Here is a 17,371-nt window from a genome sequence, read left to right on the forward strand (position 1 = left end):
ATGGTCCATTGATGTTTAGTGGCTTCATCTGATCCATCACAGCCATCATTTAACCAAAATTTGACTGTTTAGATACGTTTTAGTCCAAAATTTGTTCTGTTTACTCCATTTCAAAAGCCTACAACATCATCACCTTCTGAAGTTAATTTTCTGACTTTTTAAACAAAAACTAAATGTAGTCCTGCTGCTTATCACACAAGCCGTCTTGTCAATCAAATCAGGTTATAGGGCATTTATGCTTCCCCCTTGGGGACTGAAGTTGCATCCCTCATGTCCTGTCACCTTCCTGCTCTCTGGTATCAAATAAAGGCAAAATGCCCCCCTAAATTACACTAAAGTATACCGCAGTAACCACTGGGCATTTCACAGTACAGTTTGAGGGTGCATCAGCCAGTAAGATTATGAGTTTTGTAATTAAAAAAATGTACGTCTGTACAAACTGCCATTTCAATAGTTGTTGAGATATTTCTGAGATGTTACTTACTTAAAGGTGCTCAATACGAAACTCAGAGCATATTGCCTCCACAAAAACAATGTATTTTGTGTGGAACTATGGTTTTGGTGATGTAAGGGCCCCCTGGAAATGTGTGTTTTATTATTGCCTTAGTAGCACATTACTGCAATGTACCGGGTTCGATTCCAGTCTTGGGACCTTTGTTTCATGTCACACCACTCATTCTTCCCCAGTTCTGTCAGATAAATAATCTTTAAAAAAAACAAAAAAAACCAAGGAGGCCCAAGAATTCTTCCAGAGGACCCGGGATTCCTTGCTGCTGCCCTGTCAGGCCCGTCTGTGTCATTTCGGCTCCAGTCTGTCACCAAGGGCAGCAGGAGACCGATGAAAGACACCGTTTGTTTACAGCTGGAGCTCCTCGCTGCGTGACAAAGCATGACGCCGTCACAGCCTACATGATGCCGGAGAGACGGTTAGAATAAAACATCACTTTTAAATTGCTCACAATAGCTTACTGCTCTCTCTCTCTCTCTCTCTTTCTCCCTCTCTCTCTCTTTCTCCCTCTCTCTCTCTTTCTCCCTCCGAATAAAACCGACGGTTTCCGCGAATGTGCGAGCATGCCTCCTTGCAAGCAGCCATAATTGGGATTATTCAGGAATAATTCTCCTAATCGAGCCGCGTTGTTTTTCTTTTTCTTTTTTCAAATCGTGATTTCGACAGCGTTTGGCGACGTGACTCCCCTCGTGACATCGCTGGATGTGATCAGAAATGTACTTGTTCTGTCACGGAGGCTTTTTTATTGTGGACTATTAAGATGTAGTCCACCTTCGCTGGACAGCAAAACAAAGACTGCATATTAACAGTTCAGGGTAAATGCATCGCCTTTTTCTGTTTCTGAAAGATGGGGGGAAGAGGTGAATCGAGGCGGTTGTCTGTGTGGACTAATTGTTCTGGTGCCATTAGCCAATATACATGCCAAGACGATTCATTTAGGGGATGCGCGAGTCTTTTTTCCCCCTAACGTTTGTGGGTGGGTTATTATAAGCATTGAAAATCTGACATCATTTGGATATATGTGAACAGATCAAGATATGTTTTGTCATCGCGTCTGTTTCTAGCCTTCTGGAAATTCATCTTCGACGCGATGCAACATTTAAAAAAAAAAAAAAAATCTGTTTTTCTCGGATGATATTCAGACACAAATGAACACATCCCTCCGCGTGAGACTGTAAAAGGGTGGCGGTGGATGTTTTTCATGCATAATCTCTTAAATGTGGCAGAGATCCTCACCCTGGATTGTTTGATCAGCTGTTGATTATAATTAGATAGCCTCTGCCGTCTTATGTTTATTATATGTTGGTCAATTCGATTTCCTCGCGATGGATTTATGAATAACAGGTGTTGTTTGAGCCCGAGAGCACAGCACGAGCATGAGGCTTTATTATGTGTTTTTCTCTCGATTTAAACAAACAGTGAAACAAAGCGACTGGGATCCTTTTTTTGTTTTTGCCGTGAGAGAAGAACATATCCAAAAAAGATGAAGGGATGAAAGGTAGGTTATCCTCTCTCTCTCTCCCTCCCTCTCTCTCCCTCTCTCTCACTCTCACACACACACACACACACACACACACACACACACAGCAGAGGTGATTTTGACACCTGTTCATCTGTTTTTCAGTCCAGCCTGTGTTTTTAGGCCTAGCTGACATGACAGCTATCTAATAATGTGAAACGATATTTGTCAAGGTGGCAGAGGGCTGTTCTGTATGGGGGGAAAACAAGCCCTCAGTTACAGCAGACCACATTATGTTTCCTGGCCTACATAGACACGGCCCACCCAGACAAGCACAGCTATGTTTTATTATCCCCTTACGGCTATCAATGAGTTTTTAAACAAGGCTGCATCTTGGATATGTTTTTCTTAAATTGAATTTTCATGTTTTTAATCATGTCTTCTTTAAACGAGACAGACTGCAGGCTCCTTGCTGAAACACTGAGGCCTGGCTATGACAATCGAAATAATAACTTCCTCCTGTTGAGAGTCAAATTCACACACGTAGGCCAACGGTAAAAAAAAAATGGCTGCCTGCTCTGCTATTATATTTTCACATTTGTTTTGTGCTGTGAATGGTACAGATTTCACCCTGACTGTCACGCACACACACACAGCAGCGGAGAGAGAGCATAACATGTTCTTTGCTCATTTACAACGTCTCTGTTTGTTGGACATGCCTAGTGGTGGCTGTACTGTGTCTGCTCCATCCCCCCGTACACCCCCATGCATTCACTCAAACACCCACACTCGCACAAAGTATGTGAGCTGTTGTATCTTAGCAACGGGCAAGGTAATTACTGAGAGAGCCAAGGAGCTGGCATGCTGTAGAGCTGCTGATCTGATCCCAGCCTTAGAGGAACAGGAAGGCAAAGATTTCCACTGTGTCGCCCAACACAGCACTTCTACATCCATGCTGTTAAATGTGAGCTTGTTTTCCGTTTAGTGGACTGTTTTAGACCTAACAAGCACCGTCAGACATCTTGTTTTCCATTCCTCAAAATCCGTGTCTCTGTTCACAGGTGGTGAGGTTGTGGACAAAGAGGAAAGATGAGTCTGTCATGTAGAAAAGATCCTTACGGCCTCTCCTTGTAAAGACGAGAGCGCCGCGGGAGACGACGGCTGTAGGAGGATCAGTAGTGTTTATAAAAGGGCCCGAACCAGGCCGGCTCCAGTGGAAGGTGATAGAATGTCTAACCAGAGCTTTGCCATCGATGGCCCAGGCAGTTTGCTGGCTGTACTGGCTTCGCAGAGTGGAATGGCAAGAAGCGGCAGCAGCAGCAGCGGCAGTGGCGGCGGCGGCGGCGGCAACAGTGGAGGAATCTCTGCCACAGATGTGTCTGCCTACTTTAAGCTGATCTTCTTGGGTTTGATCATCTGTGTCAGCCTTGTAGGCAACCTCTTGGTCTCGCTGCTGGTCCTACGAGACAGGACACTTCATAAGGCTCCCTACTTCTTTCTCCTGGACCTGTGCCTGGCCGATGCGGTTCGCTCCGCCGCCTGCTTCCCCTTTGTGCTGGTTTCCGTCCACAACAGCTCGGCCTGGACTTACAGCGCCTTGAGTTGTAAAGTTGTGGCTTTTATGGCTGTGCTGTTCTGTTTTCACGCTGCCTTCATGCTGTTTTGTGTGGCCGTCACCCGCTACCTTGCCATCGCCCACCACCGATTCTACGCCAAGCGCATGACCATCTGGACCTGCGCCGCCATCATTTGCATGGTGTGGACTCTGGCCGTGGCCATGGCGTTCCCACCTGTCTTTGATGTGGGGACATACAAGTTCATCCGTGATGAGGATCAGTGCATTTTTGAACACCGCTACCTGAAGACAAACGACACCCTGGGCTTCATGCTCATGCTGGCTGTGGTGGTCCTGGCCACCCACGGTTTCTACGCCAAGCTGCTGCTGTTTGAGTACCGGCACCGCAAGATGAAACCCGTCCAGCTAGTGCCAGCTATCAGCCAGAACTGGACCTTCCACGGTCCTGGGGCCACAGGTCAAGCTGCTGCTAACTGGATTGCAGGGTTCGGTCGTGGCCCCATGCCACCCACTCTGTTGGGCATCAGGCAAAACTTACACAATCAACATCGGCGGCTGCTCGGGATGGAAGAGGTGAGGTCAGAGAGGAGGCTGGGCAGGATGTTCTACACCATCACCCTGCTCTTCCTGGTCCTCTGGGCTCCTTACATCGTGTCGTGCTTCTGGAGGGTCTTCGTCAAGTCCTGCACCATCCCTCACAGGTACCTTTCCATCACAGTGTGGATGAGCTTCGCCCAAGCCGGAGTCAACCCCATCTTCTGTCTCCTGCTCAACGAGGACCTGAGGAAAGTGCTGAGAAATCACCTGCCCAGCTACTGGAGGACTAAACAACACCTGCCCCAGGATGAGGCCTACTGCATTATGTGATAAGATATGAGCTTAATAATTAAGAGAATGTTTCAAGTTTTAAAGGGAGAATTTGGGGAGTAGAAGTGATCTAATGCATCTTGGTTAAGTGTCTGTTTTGTTGTTTTGCACAACAAAATAAAATTGTTGCCGACAAATGCAGGCACAGTGCCATTTTATTAAGAATGTTGATGTTTGAATAAATGTGTCAGGTGCAGAGGTTTGAACCTAGAAAAAGGCCTGGTGACACTTTAATGGTTTGTATTTCTGATGATGTACTGTATGATTAACTAAGTAGGAAAGATCACAAGTATCACTGCTCAAACTAAGTGTGACAGATGCCATTTTAAAATAATGTTGCCTTATTTCAATGGGACACGCCCCAGAGCTTTCAACTGAGAATGAGATTCTGTGTCACCTGAGGCCCACCACAAACACGCAGTGGGTTGAAATCCTTGAAGAAATTTGCTGCGGACTGTGAATAGAACGTGTTCATCAGAGCGTTACTAACTCTGAAACACATCAAGGAACTCAAAGGGTCTGAATGGATTCATAGACCACCCCGGACGCCTTTTCATGTAATTCAAAGGAGACTGCAGAATATTGAATGGACTCAATAACCTTGGATACATTTAAATAGCTGTTGTGACCCCAAGAAGCCCCTAACATGCTTGTTTTTTTGGACTTGATTTAGGGCGTGTCAGGTTTCTTTGTATCATAAAAAATGCCTGTTTTCCTTTATTTGTAAACTATACATGTGAAGCAGATGACACTATTTTGAAATATGACTTGATTTCATATTGTACAGACTGTACAGGAATGTATATTCCTGCTTGTGTGTTTTTATATAGCATTTGTGTGTATGTGTGTGTGAGAGAGAGAGGAAGAGGTAGACGGAGAGGAGAGGAGGGAAGGAGAAAGATGAGAGAAATAATGATGATAGAATAGGTTCCAGTAATATTGAGTCAATATGAAAGCAGCCTCATCTTGGTGTCTCAAAATCATGCAAAATTGAACAGTATACTTATGGAAATGTATCCTTTAAGTGGATTTCCGTAACTGAAAATGTAGTATTTTCTTTCAGTGTACAAGCAAATGTGAAGTAGAGATGGATTATGAAAAACGGGACAGAATAATTAGAAAACGACAGGCGAGAGAATTGAATGACTTGAATGATGATGTAAATTACGTCGTTTTAAAAAATCATCAGCAAATGATGATTTTGGGACTGTTTTTAAAGTATTGTTATGTCTCTCACCAGAATACAAAAAAAAGGGAAGAAATGAAGTGGCACTTAATGGGAAGAAAACTTGAATGTTTCCAGGCCTTCTTATATCTATACCCCCCCGAACATCAATGTCCCCATCTGAGTGTCCTGTCCTGGATCAAAACGCCTTCAGGCTGGACACGAGATGTTTGGTGTGTGGTAACCGGCTTAAAGTATATGAAGTTTTCTCCAAATTAAGACGAGAATACAAATGTCAGACCTACAGTATGTTAGGCATATATACTGTATATTTGTGCAGTCAATTTTCTAAATGTGGACACTTGCACTGCATACTGTATTTGCATGCATTCCACTGCATTTCATAGATTCAAGACTGGGGATTACAACTTGTACAGATGTTGATATGGAAAGACGAAGTCAAGCGGGAACTGAGGTCCATCATTTTTACGTCTGGCATTCCTTCGCGAGATGATATTCTGTAACTGTACAGTTTAACTGAGGTGGTTCTTTTGCCCACTCATCAATAAAGACTCTACTTTTGATGCATTCTGAGTTATGACCTGTCTGGATGTTACACTTTAAACAGGAAATAGACCACTTTACAGTACATGTAGCACAAACTACATCCTGTGTGCATTTTAGTTCCTGAACATATACCAAAAAAAAGTTACATTTGTGACAAATTGGTCCAGTTTAGTACACTTCACTGCATGAAATCTGAAAGTCTTCTTGACGCTTTCCTCTCCACTGAGCACTGAACAACAACGTGCTTACGTACCAACATTTCAAATCTGTGGAGATGGGTGTATAAATACACAAACGGAGGAGTTAGAATTAATTATAATTGTTATACAAGGCTTGAACTGAACTTTATGGGAACAAAAAATGTGGTTGGAACTAACAAGTTGGTTTCTTAAAGCTAGCGGTCAGATATACTTAAATCTTCCTGCAATAAAACTTAAAGTGAGACTATTTAACTTTTGCTAATGGCTATGAATGACAATAACCGGATAATGACAAATGTAACACAAATGGAGAAGAGTCATAAGCTCACAGCTAAGCAGTGTCATACAAAGTTATACAGCAATACCTGTTTAAAGTTTGATGACAGTAGGCATCATAAGCTACCGGTCATACCAGACCAAGTGAGGCTGTAGAAGCAAAACCCTTGACTGTATTGAATTGAGCAAGGATGCATTTTATTTCTCATGAATTCAACTTTTCAAGAATCTAGTCGCACTTTAAACTATGAAGCTAAACAAATATATTCTGAGGTCGTTGAAATGTGTTATGAAATCAGACAAAATAGAATTCAAACATTAAAATAGTTCATTAACATTTATAGTTAAAACTAGCATTTGATTTTAATGCTCCAAAGCAGAAACAGCACAAAATCCAGAAATGGAGACTGTAAAATAAGGTCAATAAAAATAACTGCTCCTGTTTATCAGGCTTTTCAAGCGGCAGCTGAGGAATCTTTTGTGTAAACCGAGAAATTGGTTTAAGGCGGTATCCAATCGTTCAACAGACCAGAACAACTAATTTCATTCTCTAAAACTCAGTCACTATCTGGATGAATAAAAGATTATTTTATTTAATAAAAATAAAAGAAAATAGAAACCATTTAAAATGTTGTTGTAAAGGGTTAACTCCTCTGACCGATAAGGAACATAAATACTTCATGTACTGAATCTCATACAGATGTACAGCAAACCTTATGCAACCAACCATACCACATAATTATGCTTCTGACATTTTGAAATGAAATGGAAAGCTTGGGATGAACATAATGGTTCAATCATAAATAGGGCCTGATTGAAATCCAGCGATCGTAAGATTGTGTATTCTCTCGATAAACAATTAGCCTGTATTTTGAATTTGAAAGAGAGATAATTTCCATTGTCTTTATTTGTGCGCTCAGACTGTGGCTGATGAAAAACATGTTTCCATAGAGAGCCGCACCAACTGTGTGAACACCTTCTAAATAGTCCAGGTTCAACAGGTTGTGTCCGACTGTGTCTCTGTCTCACCAGAACCGATGTTGAAGATTCATCTTATTTTTAGCTTTCTTCCCACTTCTCTCAAAGATACACCACAACAAAGGCCGTCTTACTCATTTGTGAAAACGTATCCTCGCCCACTGTATGTTCTGAAGATACAGAGTTGTTGCATTGTCCCATCAGAGCACTCGGGTTCACACCGTGGAAGTTTTATGTTGCTCTCTTGGATAGAAATCCTTGTTTTTTTTATCAGCACCTTTCCTGCCTGTTTCAAACAAAGCCTCGTCCTGAACTTCCCAGACAGCGACCATTCATTGTGCTTTCACACCCACACTCGTACGTCACAATACCCTCACCAACCTTGAGAGGAAAAACAATCGGAAGTCTGAAGGTGATGCAATTGTGCATTAATCAGACATGTGTTAGAACATGAAATCACTGATTCCTATGCACACTGTGCTTCCAGGGGACTTTTTTCACCCTGTTATCACATTTGTTTCTGTTAATTATGTTCATCTTTCTCATATACTGAGATGGTGTAAATAGTGCACAGATTGCCATGATACATTAGTCTGACAGTGGTTGTGATCAGTGGTTCCCAAACCACCCATCAAAGGGTACCAATAAATGTTAAATAGATAAAATACATATTTGTGGGGGTCAGCAGACACCTCGGCTAAAATAAACACTTTTATTCAGTTTTTGCTGTTTTTCTTGCAAAATAATACTTTCACCGCTAGTCTCTAAAAATCCTTCAAATGACACAATATCAGAAACGGATAAATCCCTCCGTGGTTGAACTCATGTCAACACAAAGACCAGAAGTCGACATTACTTTCTTTAAAGGGATCACAGGTTGTAAACTTCTGATTAACCCGATACTATGGTTATTTACCGTACAGTGTACCTGCAACTAACTACAGCTAAGTGATGTTGACAAAATCCAGTATTCTCATAAATTTTACCAAAAACCTAAATGTTGGTAATGTGAGGACATTTTGGGGTTTGATTTCTGGTGCTTTAAAAAGAGATACTTGCTCACACATAGTTGAACAAGACTACACAACAGTGCTTAAGCTGTTAAATTGTATTGTTTCAAATATATTTGGTGAAAAAAAGGACACAAAGACTGCTGACAGTTACAGTAGTTTATTCTGTATGTGCATTAAATAAATTATATGAATCTGCAACCAGCATGAACTGAATACACACATACACACAGATTAGTACAAACACATACTTAGAAACGCGCTTGTCTTTTGCGACGATCGATTTGATTTGCCGAGTTCAACGTCATGCACATGGTCTTAAATGCAAACAGGCAATTGCAGAACTGAAATCAAAGAAGGCGGTTTTTACTACACTTGATTACACTGCTTGAGTAACAGTTACATAAATAGTGAACTAGATCTATGCCAGAGGGACCGTCAATGTGATACAAAGTGTTGGACCGGTTTTCTCTGGAAGATTACATTTTATCCTCTTCACATATATTCATCCGTACAAGTCAGAGGTAAGCCATGACACATGCATGGGAGTAGTGCTCTTTGTTTCTTTGTTAAAAAGCAATTTCTCAGCTGCAGCAGTACTGACACACACACGCGCACACACCCACACACATACGGTATTCTATTTGATTGCACTTGATTTCTCGTTAAACGCTTAATGCAGCCGGTTACATTCCAGTGAAAATCTACAGACTCGTTATTGGACGGTTAAGGGGCGGCAGGAGCCATTTGTATGGATGGAAGCAATTTATTGGTGCACCAGTCACTTTTGCTCCCGCCTCCAGATAATGACCATGCCGGTGGAATCGGCGGACGCCAGTAAACTCTCGTCACAGTTGAAGCTGACGTCCAGCACTGGTCCCCCGTGACCCTGCAACTTGTTCACTATCGCCTTGGTGTTGCGTTCGACGTCGAAGAAGTAGACACAGGCGTCCTCGCTGCCAGTCACTGTGCGAGAGGGAAAATCAGAAGATCCAATAGTTAAAAATGGTGAAGAGAAATTACAAGGACAACGAGATAAATGATGGATGGCTTACACAAAACAACTCGTTTCGGATTGAAAATGGGTGTTTCAATAGCTCACACTGCTTCTAAACAATCTCAAGAGACGGTATTCAAATCAATTTGATGCACAATACAGCCTTTGAGGCCCGGACACAAACCGACATCAAAGAACTAGCGGAGACCGGCTTTGCCTCACATCGCCTGTGTTTTAGCCAAAAAGAAGACTAAAGCGAACTACCATGTACATTCTGCGTGAGAGGAAATAACCCTCCATACCAGCAGGTCGTGGTATCCACTGATACATGATACAAAGCGCTTTGCCTACCATGTTCTCACCAGTCACCAATTAGCTTGATTCCAGATGTCCTTGTGAAAATCTCCGTGTATTGGAAATGATCAAATGAGATGAAGATGAAAAATGAAGAGAGTCTTCTGCGTGTGCTCTCTTGACTTTGATAGTTTCCTTGCTCACTTCCATTTCTCCTTGTATTCATGCTCAAGTGCCAACGGTGCGGGACACACCGCAAAAACTGGTGCCACAAACACTCAGGTGTGTCGGGGATTTCCGGTTTTTTAGCAAGAGAAGCAGCTCAACTGTCCAGAGATACAGATATGAGGCAACTTCTCAGGTGTCAGTTTGTCAGTTCCTAAAATAACGTAGCTAATCGTGTTGTAAAACCTCAGTGGCTTTTGTAACTGTGAAATAACAACACATCCCTCACTGAAGACTCTCGAAGGTATTTTTCTGAGTGAGAGGTTTCTGTTCATTAGAGAAACAAACCTGATAATTTAAACAATGACAAGCCTTGAATAAACTCAACTGTTGATTGTTAGGAAATAATAAAAAGTGAGGAAAGTCAAATTAGGTGAAGTGTCAAATAGCACATCTGCAAACAACTTGCTGTATAACCTTTGAACAAATGACTATATACAATGAAATTCTACAACCCGTTGGTAGATGAGCGCTTTACAAGGCCAATAAAATTCATTCAAAAATACATATAAGCTAACAACTAGGTAGGTAGGTAGGTAGGTAGGTAGGTGCAGTCACTTAATTGCTGAAACGTTGCTATTTTGATTTTTCTTTTCATCCCGAAACAGCAGTATGTTATTTTTTTGTGCATATGATTTTTCTTCACACAGACTTCTTACCCACACAGGCCCCCTGTCTGAAAGACATGAGGGGGCAGAAGATGCTATGGACATGCTGGGAACCGTGCTGGATAGGGAAGCTTCTCTTCAGCTGTAGTGTCCCATCGTTGTCCACCACCCTGCCAATGCAAAGGAGGGATAACTGATCAGACTCAATGTAACACCGTAAATACATCTTCACATACAAGCTACACTAATGAAGACGGCTTTAAATAACATCTCAGCGGAGACTAAAGTGCCTCTTCCTAAACAGTGACTTGTTCTTACAGACTGACCTGTACAGCAGCAGCTTATTGACACAGGCGTTGATCAGCAGGGAGGGGTCTCTGGCCTCTCGGCTGATCCAGGACCGAGCAGATATGCTGCAGATGGAGCTGCCTTCACTCACCACCAGACGCTTGGCTTTGGTCAGCTTCCCTGTGTGTGTGGTGGGGGGTAATCTAATTACAATTTGTGATTCAGTCTTTTTGCCCTCTGCCAAATATGCAATGTGGTGAGTGTACCTGTGGCCATGTCAAAGAGGAAGGAGAAAATGCTCCCCCTGTCATCCCCGGCCCAGAGGATCCTCCCCGGAGCATCAAAGGACAGAGACAGCACGCGGCCTGTCAGCTTACTGGAGCCCCCCTTCGTCTTCTTCCCGGTGGAGATGTTCACCACCTGCAGGTGGTGTTTGCTGTTTCCCACCTGCAACACAGACCTGGGTTGAGGATCTTCATTATTTCAACGAGGGAGCGCCGACAAACTGACTGGCACTGGGTGGAGTGTTGTTGCGGGTGCAGTTAAGACTACAGAAAACCTGCACAGGTGTTCTTTGTAAAATATGAAATAGTTCTTTGAGGTGTGACACTATGCAACCCAACAATAAGCATCTCGTGTTCAAACACGAAACCAATACAGGGCGGCTCTGGCAGACAGACCAGTTAAACCAATACGAACCACAAAAAAGTACTTTGTTTCACAATGGTATTACTTGTTGTTGGTACTGACTGTCGTTTAAAAACAAATATCCATCTCCCTCATGTTCCATTTGATAAACTGTAAATGAACACTGCTGTGCACAACTTTGCCTTCATTTTACATTCTGCTCATCAATTCAAGTATTTGCCATTGAAAAGCAGAGTATAAACTAAATCTATGACATTTAACACTTGCTTTGGCAACAAAAGATTGTATTCAACTCCAAAGCTTTTGAATAAATGTCTGCACAGTGTAAACATGCAGCAGTTATTGGGATGGGATGAAAGGTTCCTATTGAGAGGTTTTGCCTCCGCATGCTTTTTATTGTTTTGTGAATATACTTTATTCACAAAAACAAGACAGTGTTTGTAGTAAAATAATATGCATGATGTTTTCTTTCTATTTTACAGCATGTTATGCACAATGAGGAGCAAATAAGACCGGCAAAAGTCAACGTCATTGATTGTGGGTTGGTTGATGGGTACATCAGGACCCGAGCAGAGCTAATTTTTTATATTTTTTCAAAAGTTCTCAACACCGTATGCGACTGTGACTGTGCCTTCAACACCAAGAAAACAGTCAAACGTGTCTGTGTGGTGACAAGAGAGTGTAGTTATAATGTTTTTCAGGTTTAACCAGCGCCTTACCTCACAAGGTGTCCACACTAGTCTAATATAGACCGTTTCACAATTAAATCTGCAAACACAAGTTTCAAGCTGCGCCGTGTAGTCTGGGAACTAAATTCAGACGTTTGAAATGTCAGAACAGTGAGTCACATACTTTATGTCTTACCACCGTAACAATCGCAGCTATGTGGCTTGTTTCAAGACTGTTGGGTAGATTATTAAATAGTACTGGAAACAGGAGAAATTCTGAATTATCACTGATTTAATGAGATATCAACATCAAAGTATCACCACTGTTATTAAACTCAACCATTTAGTCCAGAAACTCACCTATTGTCATTTGGTTCGAGTTAACGAAACAAAGATTTTGCAAACGTGTTATCAGGACTGGATTGTTGCTACATTAACAGTAGTCAATACAACTGCAGGTGAGAAGGAAATTATTCAAAAAGTCCTTTAAAATCTAACCCAAAATTAGAAGTATAATACTGCAACACAAAAATGGTGAATCCTCCCAAGTGTTCAAGTTGAGGACACATAAAGAAATAGGTAGGATGAACAAGTACATTAGTTAATTAAACTACATTAAAAACCTAAAATACTGAACAGGGATCAAATATTTCTCTAGTCCTGCATTAAGCGTCATTACCCGTAACTGAGTACAAAACCAAGTTTTTAATGGTACTAGAGAACATTAAACTGACAGCATGTCTCAAATGGGACTCACCACAGTAAGGTTGTTGTTCATGGGCTGGAAGGTGCAGCAGAGCAACTCGCTGGATTCTGGATCTCTGACCTCTCGGATGCACCGACCGTCCTCCGTGTTCCAGATACGCAGAGTCCCGTCTAGGGACGTCGACACAATGATGTCATTGCTCAGAGACCAGGCAAAGTCCGTGACGGGACCTCCGTGACCTTTCAGGGTCACCTTCACACTGGGAGGAGACGGGGACAAGGACATGATGGAGAGGCTGCCGTCCAGGGAGCAGCAAGCAAGGAGGTGCTTGTCGTCATTAGCAAACTGCAACCGTGGAACTAAAAGAACAAGGAGAGGAAGATTGAGTGAAATAAATGTTTATAATGTGTACAAATGGATTATCATGAATTAAAAACTAATCACTTACCAGCTGAGTCTACATGTTGGTCAAATATGTGGTGCATGCCAGCAAAAGCATAGTTTTCACTCAAAGTTGTGTCCCCCGCCATGGCACGACTGGCCTCTGCCACCGAGGTGGGCACCAAACTGCCCGGAGGCCTGCGGCCAGAAATAAAAACCGCCATGTAAGCATATAATCAATAGAACACACCTCACAAGCCTTGCCTAGAGCTGACAACTCAATATACGAGAGCTGATCATTACTGAGTGCAACCAAACCAGAATTACAGCCAGCAAATCCAACAAAACGCAATGGCTCAAAGGAGAAATAAATCACAGAGAATTCAATTGCTCAAGGCGATGAGACAAGAGGCTGAATGCACGTTGAGGATCTCTGTGTGGAGGTTCTTCTGGGTACCTCTCATCATAAACGGCTCTGTTCATCTGGGCCTGGAGCTGGTAAGAGCCTCTGCTGACGGACCGGCGGTGACCACGAGCCCCTTGGGCACGGGGGTCCTCCTCGAAGTCCTGCCCGAGAGGAGAGGAGAGGAGAGGAAGGAGAGGAGCCGCAGGGGGAGACAGAACCTCGTAGGAGTGAGTACAAGTAAAGACAGAACTTGTGACCACAAAGTTGTAAAATAACGGTTTAATAATCCTTGAAAACCTATTGAAATTACCATGCATTCATAAGTTAATGATATTGCCAATATACATGGGCAATGCCAGCCATTTCAACCAAGCTGCTCAGCTTAATATGTATGGGCAACCAAAGTGTTGCTTGGCTATGCTGCTGATTAATGAACTGAGGTCTAACCATCCAGATGGCTCTCATGTGTCATATCCTATATGTTCATTCAAATTAGTACAGACCACACCCCCCCCCCCCGACACACAGACACTCCTACTCTTTCTCTTCTACATTCCCTGCCCTTTCTGTTTCTTTGGGTCTGACCTCCATGCGGTCCAGTGTGGTGCGGGAGCTGCGCACACTGCTGGCCCTGAAGCTGCTCTGCTCGGACAGGGGCCCGTAGCGCAGGGCCAGCAGCTGACTGCGCAGCCTCAGGTACTGCCTGCGCAGCCCCGGCTCAAAGCCACACTTGGCGTTCTCTCTGAGCAGCTGGCTGCGTCGGCGGATGTACTGAGTTCGGAACTGTGGGAACGTAGGCGTGCGGTAAGCATTGTACCTGGGGAAGAGAAAGAAGTGACACAGCATACGCAATAACTCACAAGTGATCCATAAGCAATTACACGTCTGAATAGCTTCTTCATCAGTTTAGACTATTAAAAGCCTGCAGTATGAGGAGTCTCACCTTGCGTCCACTGCCAAAACCTGCTGCCAAACTGCTGCCATTCCACAAGCACTCTGGGTAGAGAGGAATCCACTGCCAGGGCAGATTCCTGTCAAAATAAACAACACATTGTTTTAACAACATTTGTGTCACTGAATACAAATGTAGCTTAGCTTAGCGTGAGTGTCACATTCACAGAATTGTAATATCACCCTCCCATCCACAGCGTTGAATCAGGTGATGGTGCAGAATCTAATGGCACCACAGGAATAGATATTGAGCTATGTTTAGCTACCTTGACACCAGAATATAACTGTTGAACTGTGAAGTGAAGTGAAACAGTCAAATGGAGCTAAGGAATGAATGGGTTTGGTGAAATGTTAGCGTGCGGATAGGAAGTAGCACCAAAACGCAGGCGAGGGCATTTCCTGACAGCTAACGTCGCAAAGCTAACTAACGTAAGCTAGCAAGTTAGCCACAACATCATGTGCCATGCATTCACATACAAACCTGTTTTCCACTCATTCTTCAGTGTAGATAGATAGTATACAAGTAAGCAGGTTCATACAGAGTATACGGAATTGCATTGTTATGTTACAGCACAGGGAAAACCCGAGAAATACACCTGAAGACGGCTCACCTTCCTTAGCTTTTCTCCATCGCTGCTTTTACTGTCAAGTCACGTGACACAGTGGAACCAGCCCACTTACTGATGTGGAGCTCGCGCTGGAGATACATGAATCCGGATGATGCAAAGCGTTTACATGATGTGTTGTTGACACAGTTTGATTTACAGCAGCATGGTTTCATAGGATTGTGATGACATTTATGTTCAACACCCACAAGCCAACAGTAATAACAATGGCAGGCCGGCTTCTAATATTTACATATTGAGAGTGGTGCCTTGAGGGAAAACAGGCGGCCTCATAGGGGGAACATAATTAATTAGTTAATAACAACAATATTCTAATAGCATTTTACCCAAACTATAAGAAACCACAGTGTATGAATAGTAGTAAAAGGCCTACATTCAAAGTTAAGTAAAAGTATGGAAGTATAAGCATCAATATATACTTAAAGTAAAAGTATCATTATGCAATCATGTGTAATCATGTTGCAGCTGGTAAAGCTGGTCATCTTAGTCATAAAAAATAATTTATATAATACTCCTGCTACTACTAATAATAATAATTATTACAAATAGTAAAAAGTAGTGGAGTAAAAATACAATATTGGCTTCCAAAGTGTAGTGGAGGGGAAGTATAAAAGTAGCATGGAAATATTCAAGAAAAGTACAAGTACGTCAACATTTTACATAAGTACAGTACTTAAGTAAATGTACATCCACCACTGATAAGTCCACACAATCAAGAATGAAAAGGATGGCAAATGTGAGCCTCACTTAATGATCCCTTCTATTATCCTCCACTCCTACAGTGCTGACAATACTGAAGACTAATTTAGTGTAACCATGTGTAACAACAAAACCCTCTATCCAGTGTCTAATGTGGCTGATTAACATTAAAAAAGTGATCCCTGGCCTAGTAGACCTTTTTTTTTTTTTTAATAATAAAACACATTCTCATGTTGGCGGTAACATGACAATAGGTTCCAGTGGGTTCACAATGGCAGTATGACAAGGTCAGCTCTGAGGTTTCGCCTGGCTCAGCAAAGACCTGCAGAGCTGTGGGGCATGCTGCTCAGCTGACAGGGCTCTTTGCTTGTTCATGGTGCTCTTTCTCGAAGGGGCCCCAGTGACAGAGCCATTCACCAGCACGGGCCATAAATGACCGAGTTCAACAGCACATTAAGCACTGCATTCTCAGGAATCAGAACTGACTAGAGCACAGCCAAAATGCCAGGAACAAAAGGTACGTAATGTGAAACAAAAATGTATTCCTGCACAATATTTTTTTCGTTTAATTGATCTAGATACTAGCAGAGCTGCATGTTCAATGACATAATACGATTAGATGATTCATTTAAAAAATATATGGTAAAGTCTGACATACATCTGTTTCCACTATTTTCAGGTAATAAGTCGGACAAGAAGGCAGCTACCAAGGTAAGAAAAATATTACTGTAGTTAAACACTCATTTTCTTTTCAATCTGTAATTCTTTGTTGTTGATATTCTTATTCGTTGTTTCCCTTGATATCTATATTTGCCTTCATTTCACAGCAACCTCAGAGTCCGAAAGAGCAGCCGAAGAAAGCTGATCAGAAAGGAGACGATAACAAAAAGCAAGGAGGTAAGCATTTATATGAGGCTACCTTTTGGCTGCATGATATTTTAGCCCAGTGAATCAAACCTGTGCACAGACTTGATGAATTCCGAGTAAAAAACAACTTTCGGTGGGTTGGGACATAACAAGATATTCCCTATGTCTGGCACACGGTGTGGAAATGACATGCCGTTATTGCCGTGTCCCCAGTGAAGGTATCTGTCTGTGTTTCGTCCCCTCGCAGGACAGCCGAAGGGAGAGAAGCAATAACTTCCAGGCTTTTGTGAAGATGGCTTTGGAGACACTGCTGGGGTCCTGCCGTCGTAAACATGGCAGCCCCCGGGGCAAACAGGGCTGAGTGCACATCTCCCTTCGCACTCTCCCCCTGAACCTGCAGA

At 42.7% G+C, this 17,371-nt stretch overlaps 2 protein-coding genes across 4 annotated transcripts; one reads left to right on the forward strand and one right to left on the reverse strand.

The window, feature by feature from the left end:
- Positions 1-834: 834 nt before the first annotated feature.
- Positions 835-6,163, forward strand: LOC116382327 (probable G-protein coupled receptor 173). Of its 2 annotated transcripts, XM_031845304.1 has the most exons (3): positions 947-1,323; positions 1,928-2,006; positions 3,029-6,163. In XM_031845304.1, the coding sequence occupies exon 3, from the start codon at positions 3,196-3,198 to the stop codon at positions 4,408-4,410; it is 1,215 nt and encodes a 404-aa protein (XP_031701164.1). In that variant the 5' UTR covers positions 947-1,323; positions 1,928-2,006; positions 3,029-3,195; the 3' UTR covers positions 4,411-6,163. The 2 variants fall into 2 exon arrangements, with proteins under 2 accessions (XP_031701165.1, XP_031701164.1); XM_031845305.1 differs by lacking the exons at positions 947-1,323; positions 1,928-2,006 and adding an exon at positions 835-926.
- A 2,587-nt stretch (positions 6,164-8,750) lies between these two features.
- Positions 8,751-15,477, reverse strand: wdr13 (WD repeat domain 13). Of its 2 annotated transcripts, none has more exons than XM_031845302.1 (10): positions 15,390-15,477; positions 14,771-14,858; positions 14,413-14,644; positions 13,879-13,988; positions 13,489-13,619; positions 13,092-13,399; positions 11,285-11,465; positions 11,057-11,198; positions 10,782-10,900; positions 8,751-9,572 (listed from the first exon to the last, which is right to left on the reverse strand). In XM_031845302.1, exons 2-10 carry the CDS (start codon positions 14,809-14,811, stop codon positions 9,388-9,390), a joined length of 1,449 nt encoding a protein of 482 aa, XP_031701162.1. In that variant the 5' UTR covers positions 14,812-14,858; positions 15,390-15,477; the 3' UTR covers positions 8,751-9,387. The 2 variants fall into 2 exon arrangements, with proteins under 2 accessions (XP_031701162.1, XP_031701163.1); XM_031845303.1 differs by lacking the exon at positions 15,390-15,477 and adding an exon at positions 15,260-15,373.
- Positions 15,478-17,371: the final 1,894 nt, after the last annotated feature.

The sequence above is a fragment of the Anarrhichthys ocellatus genome, unplaced genomic scaffold, assembly GCF_004355925.1.
Source record: "Anarrhichthys ocellatus isolate YVR2014 unplaced genomic scaffold, GSC_Weel_1.0 scaffold5, whole genome shotgun sequence".
NCBI lineage: Eukaryota > Metazoa > Chordata > Actinopteri > Perciformes > Anarhichadidae > Anarrhichthys > Anarrhichthys ocellatus.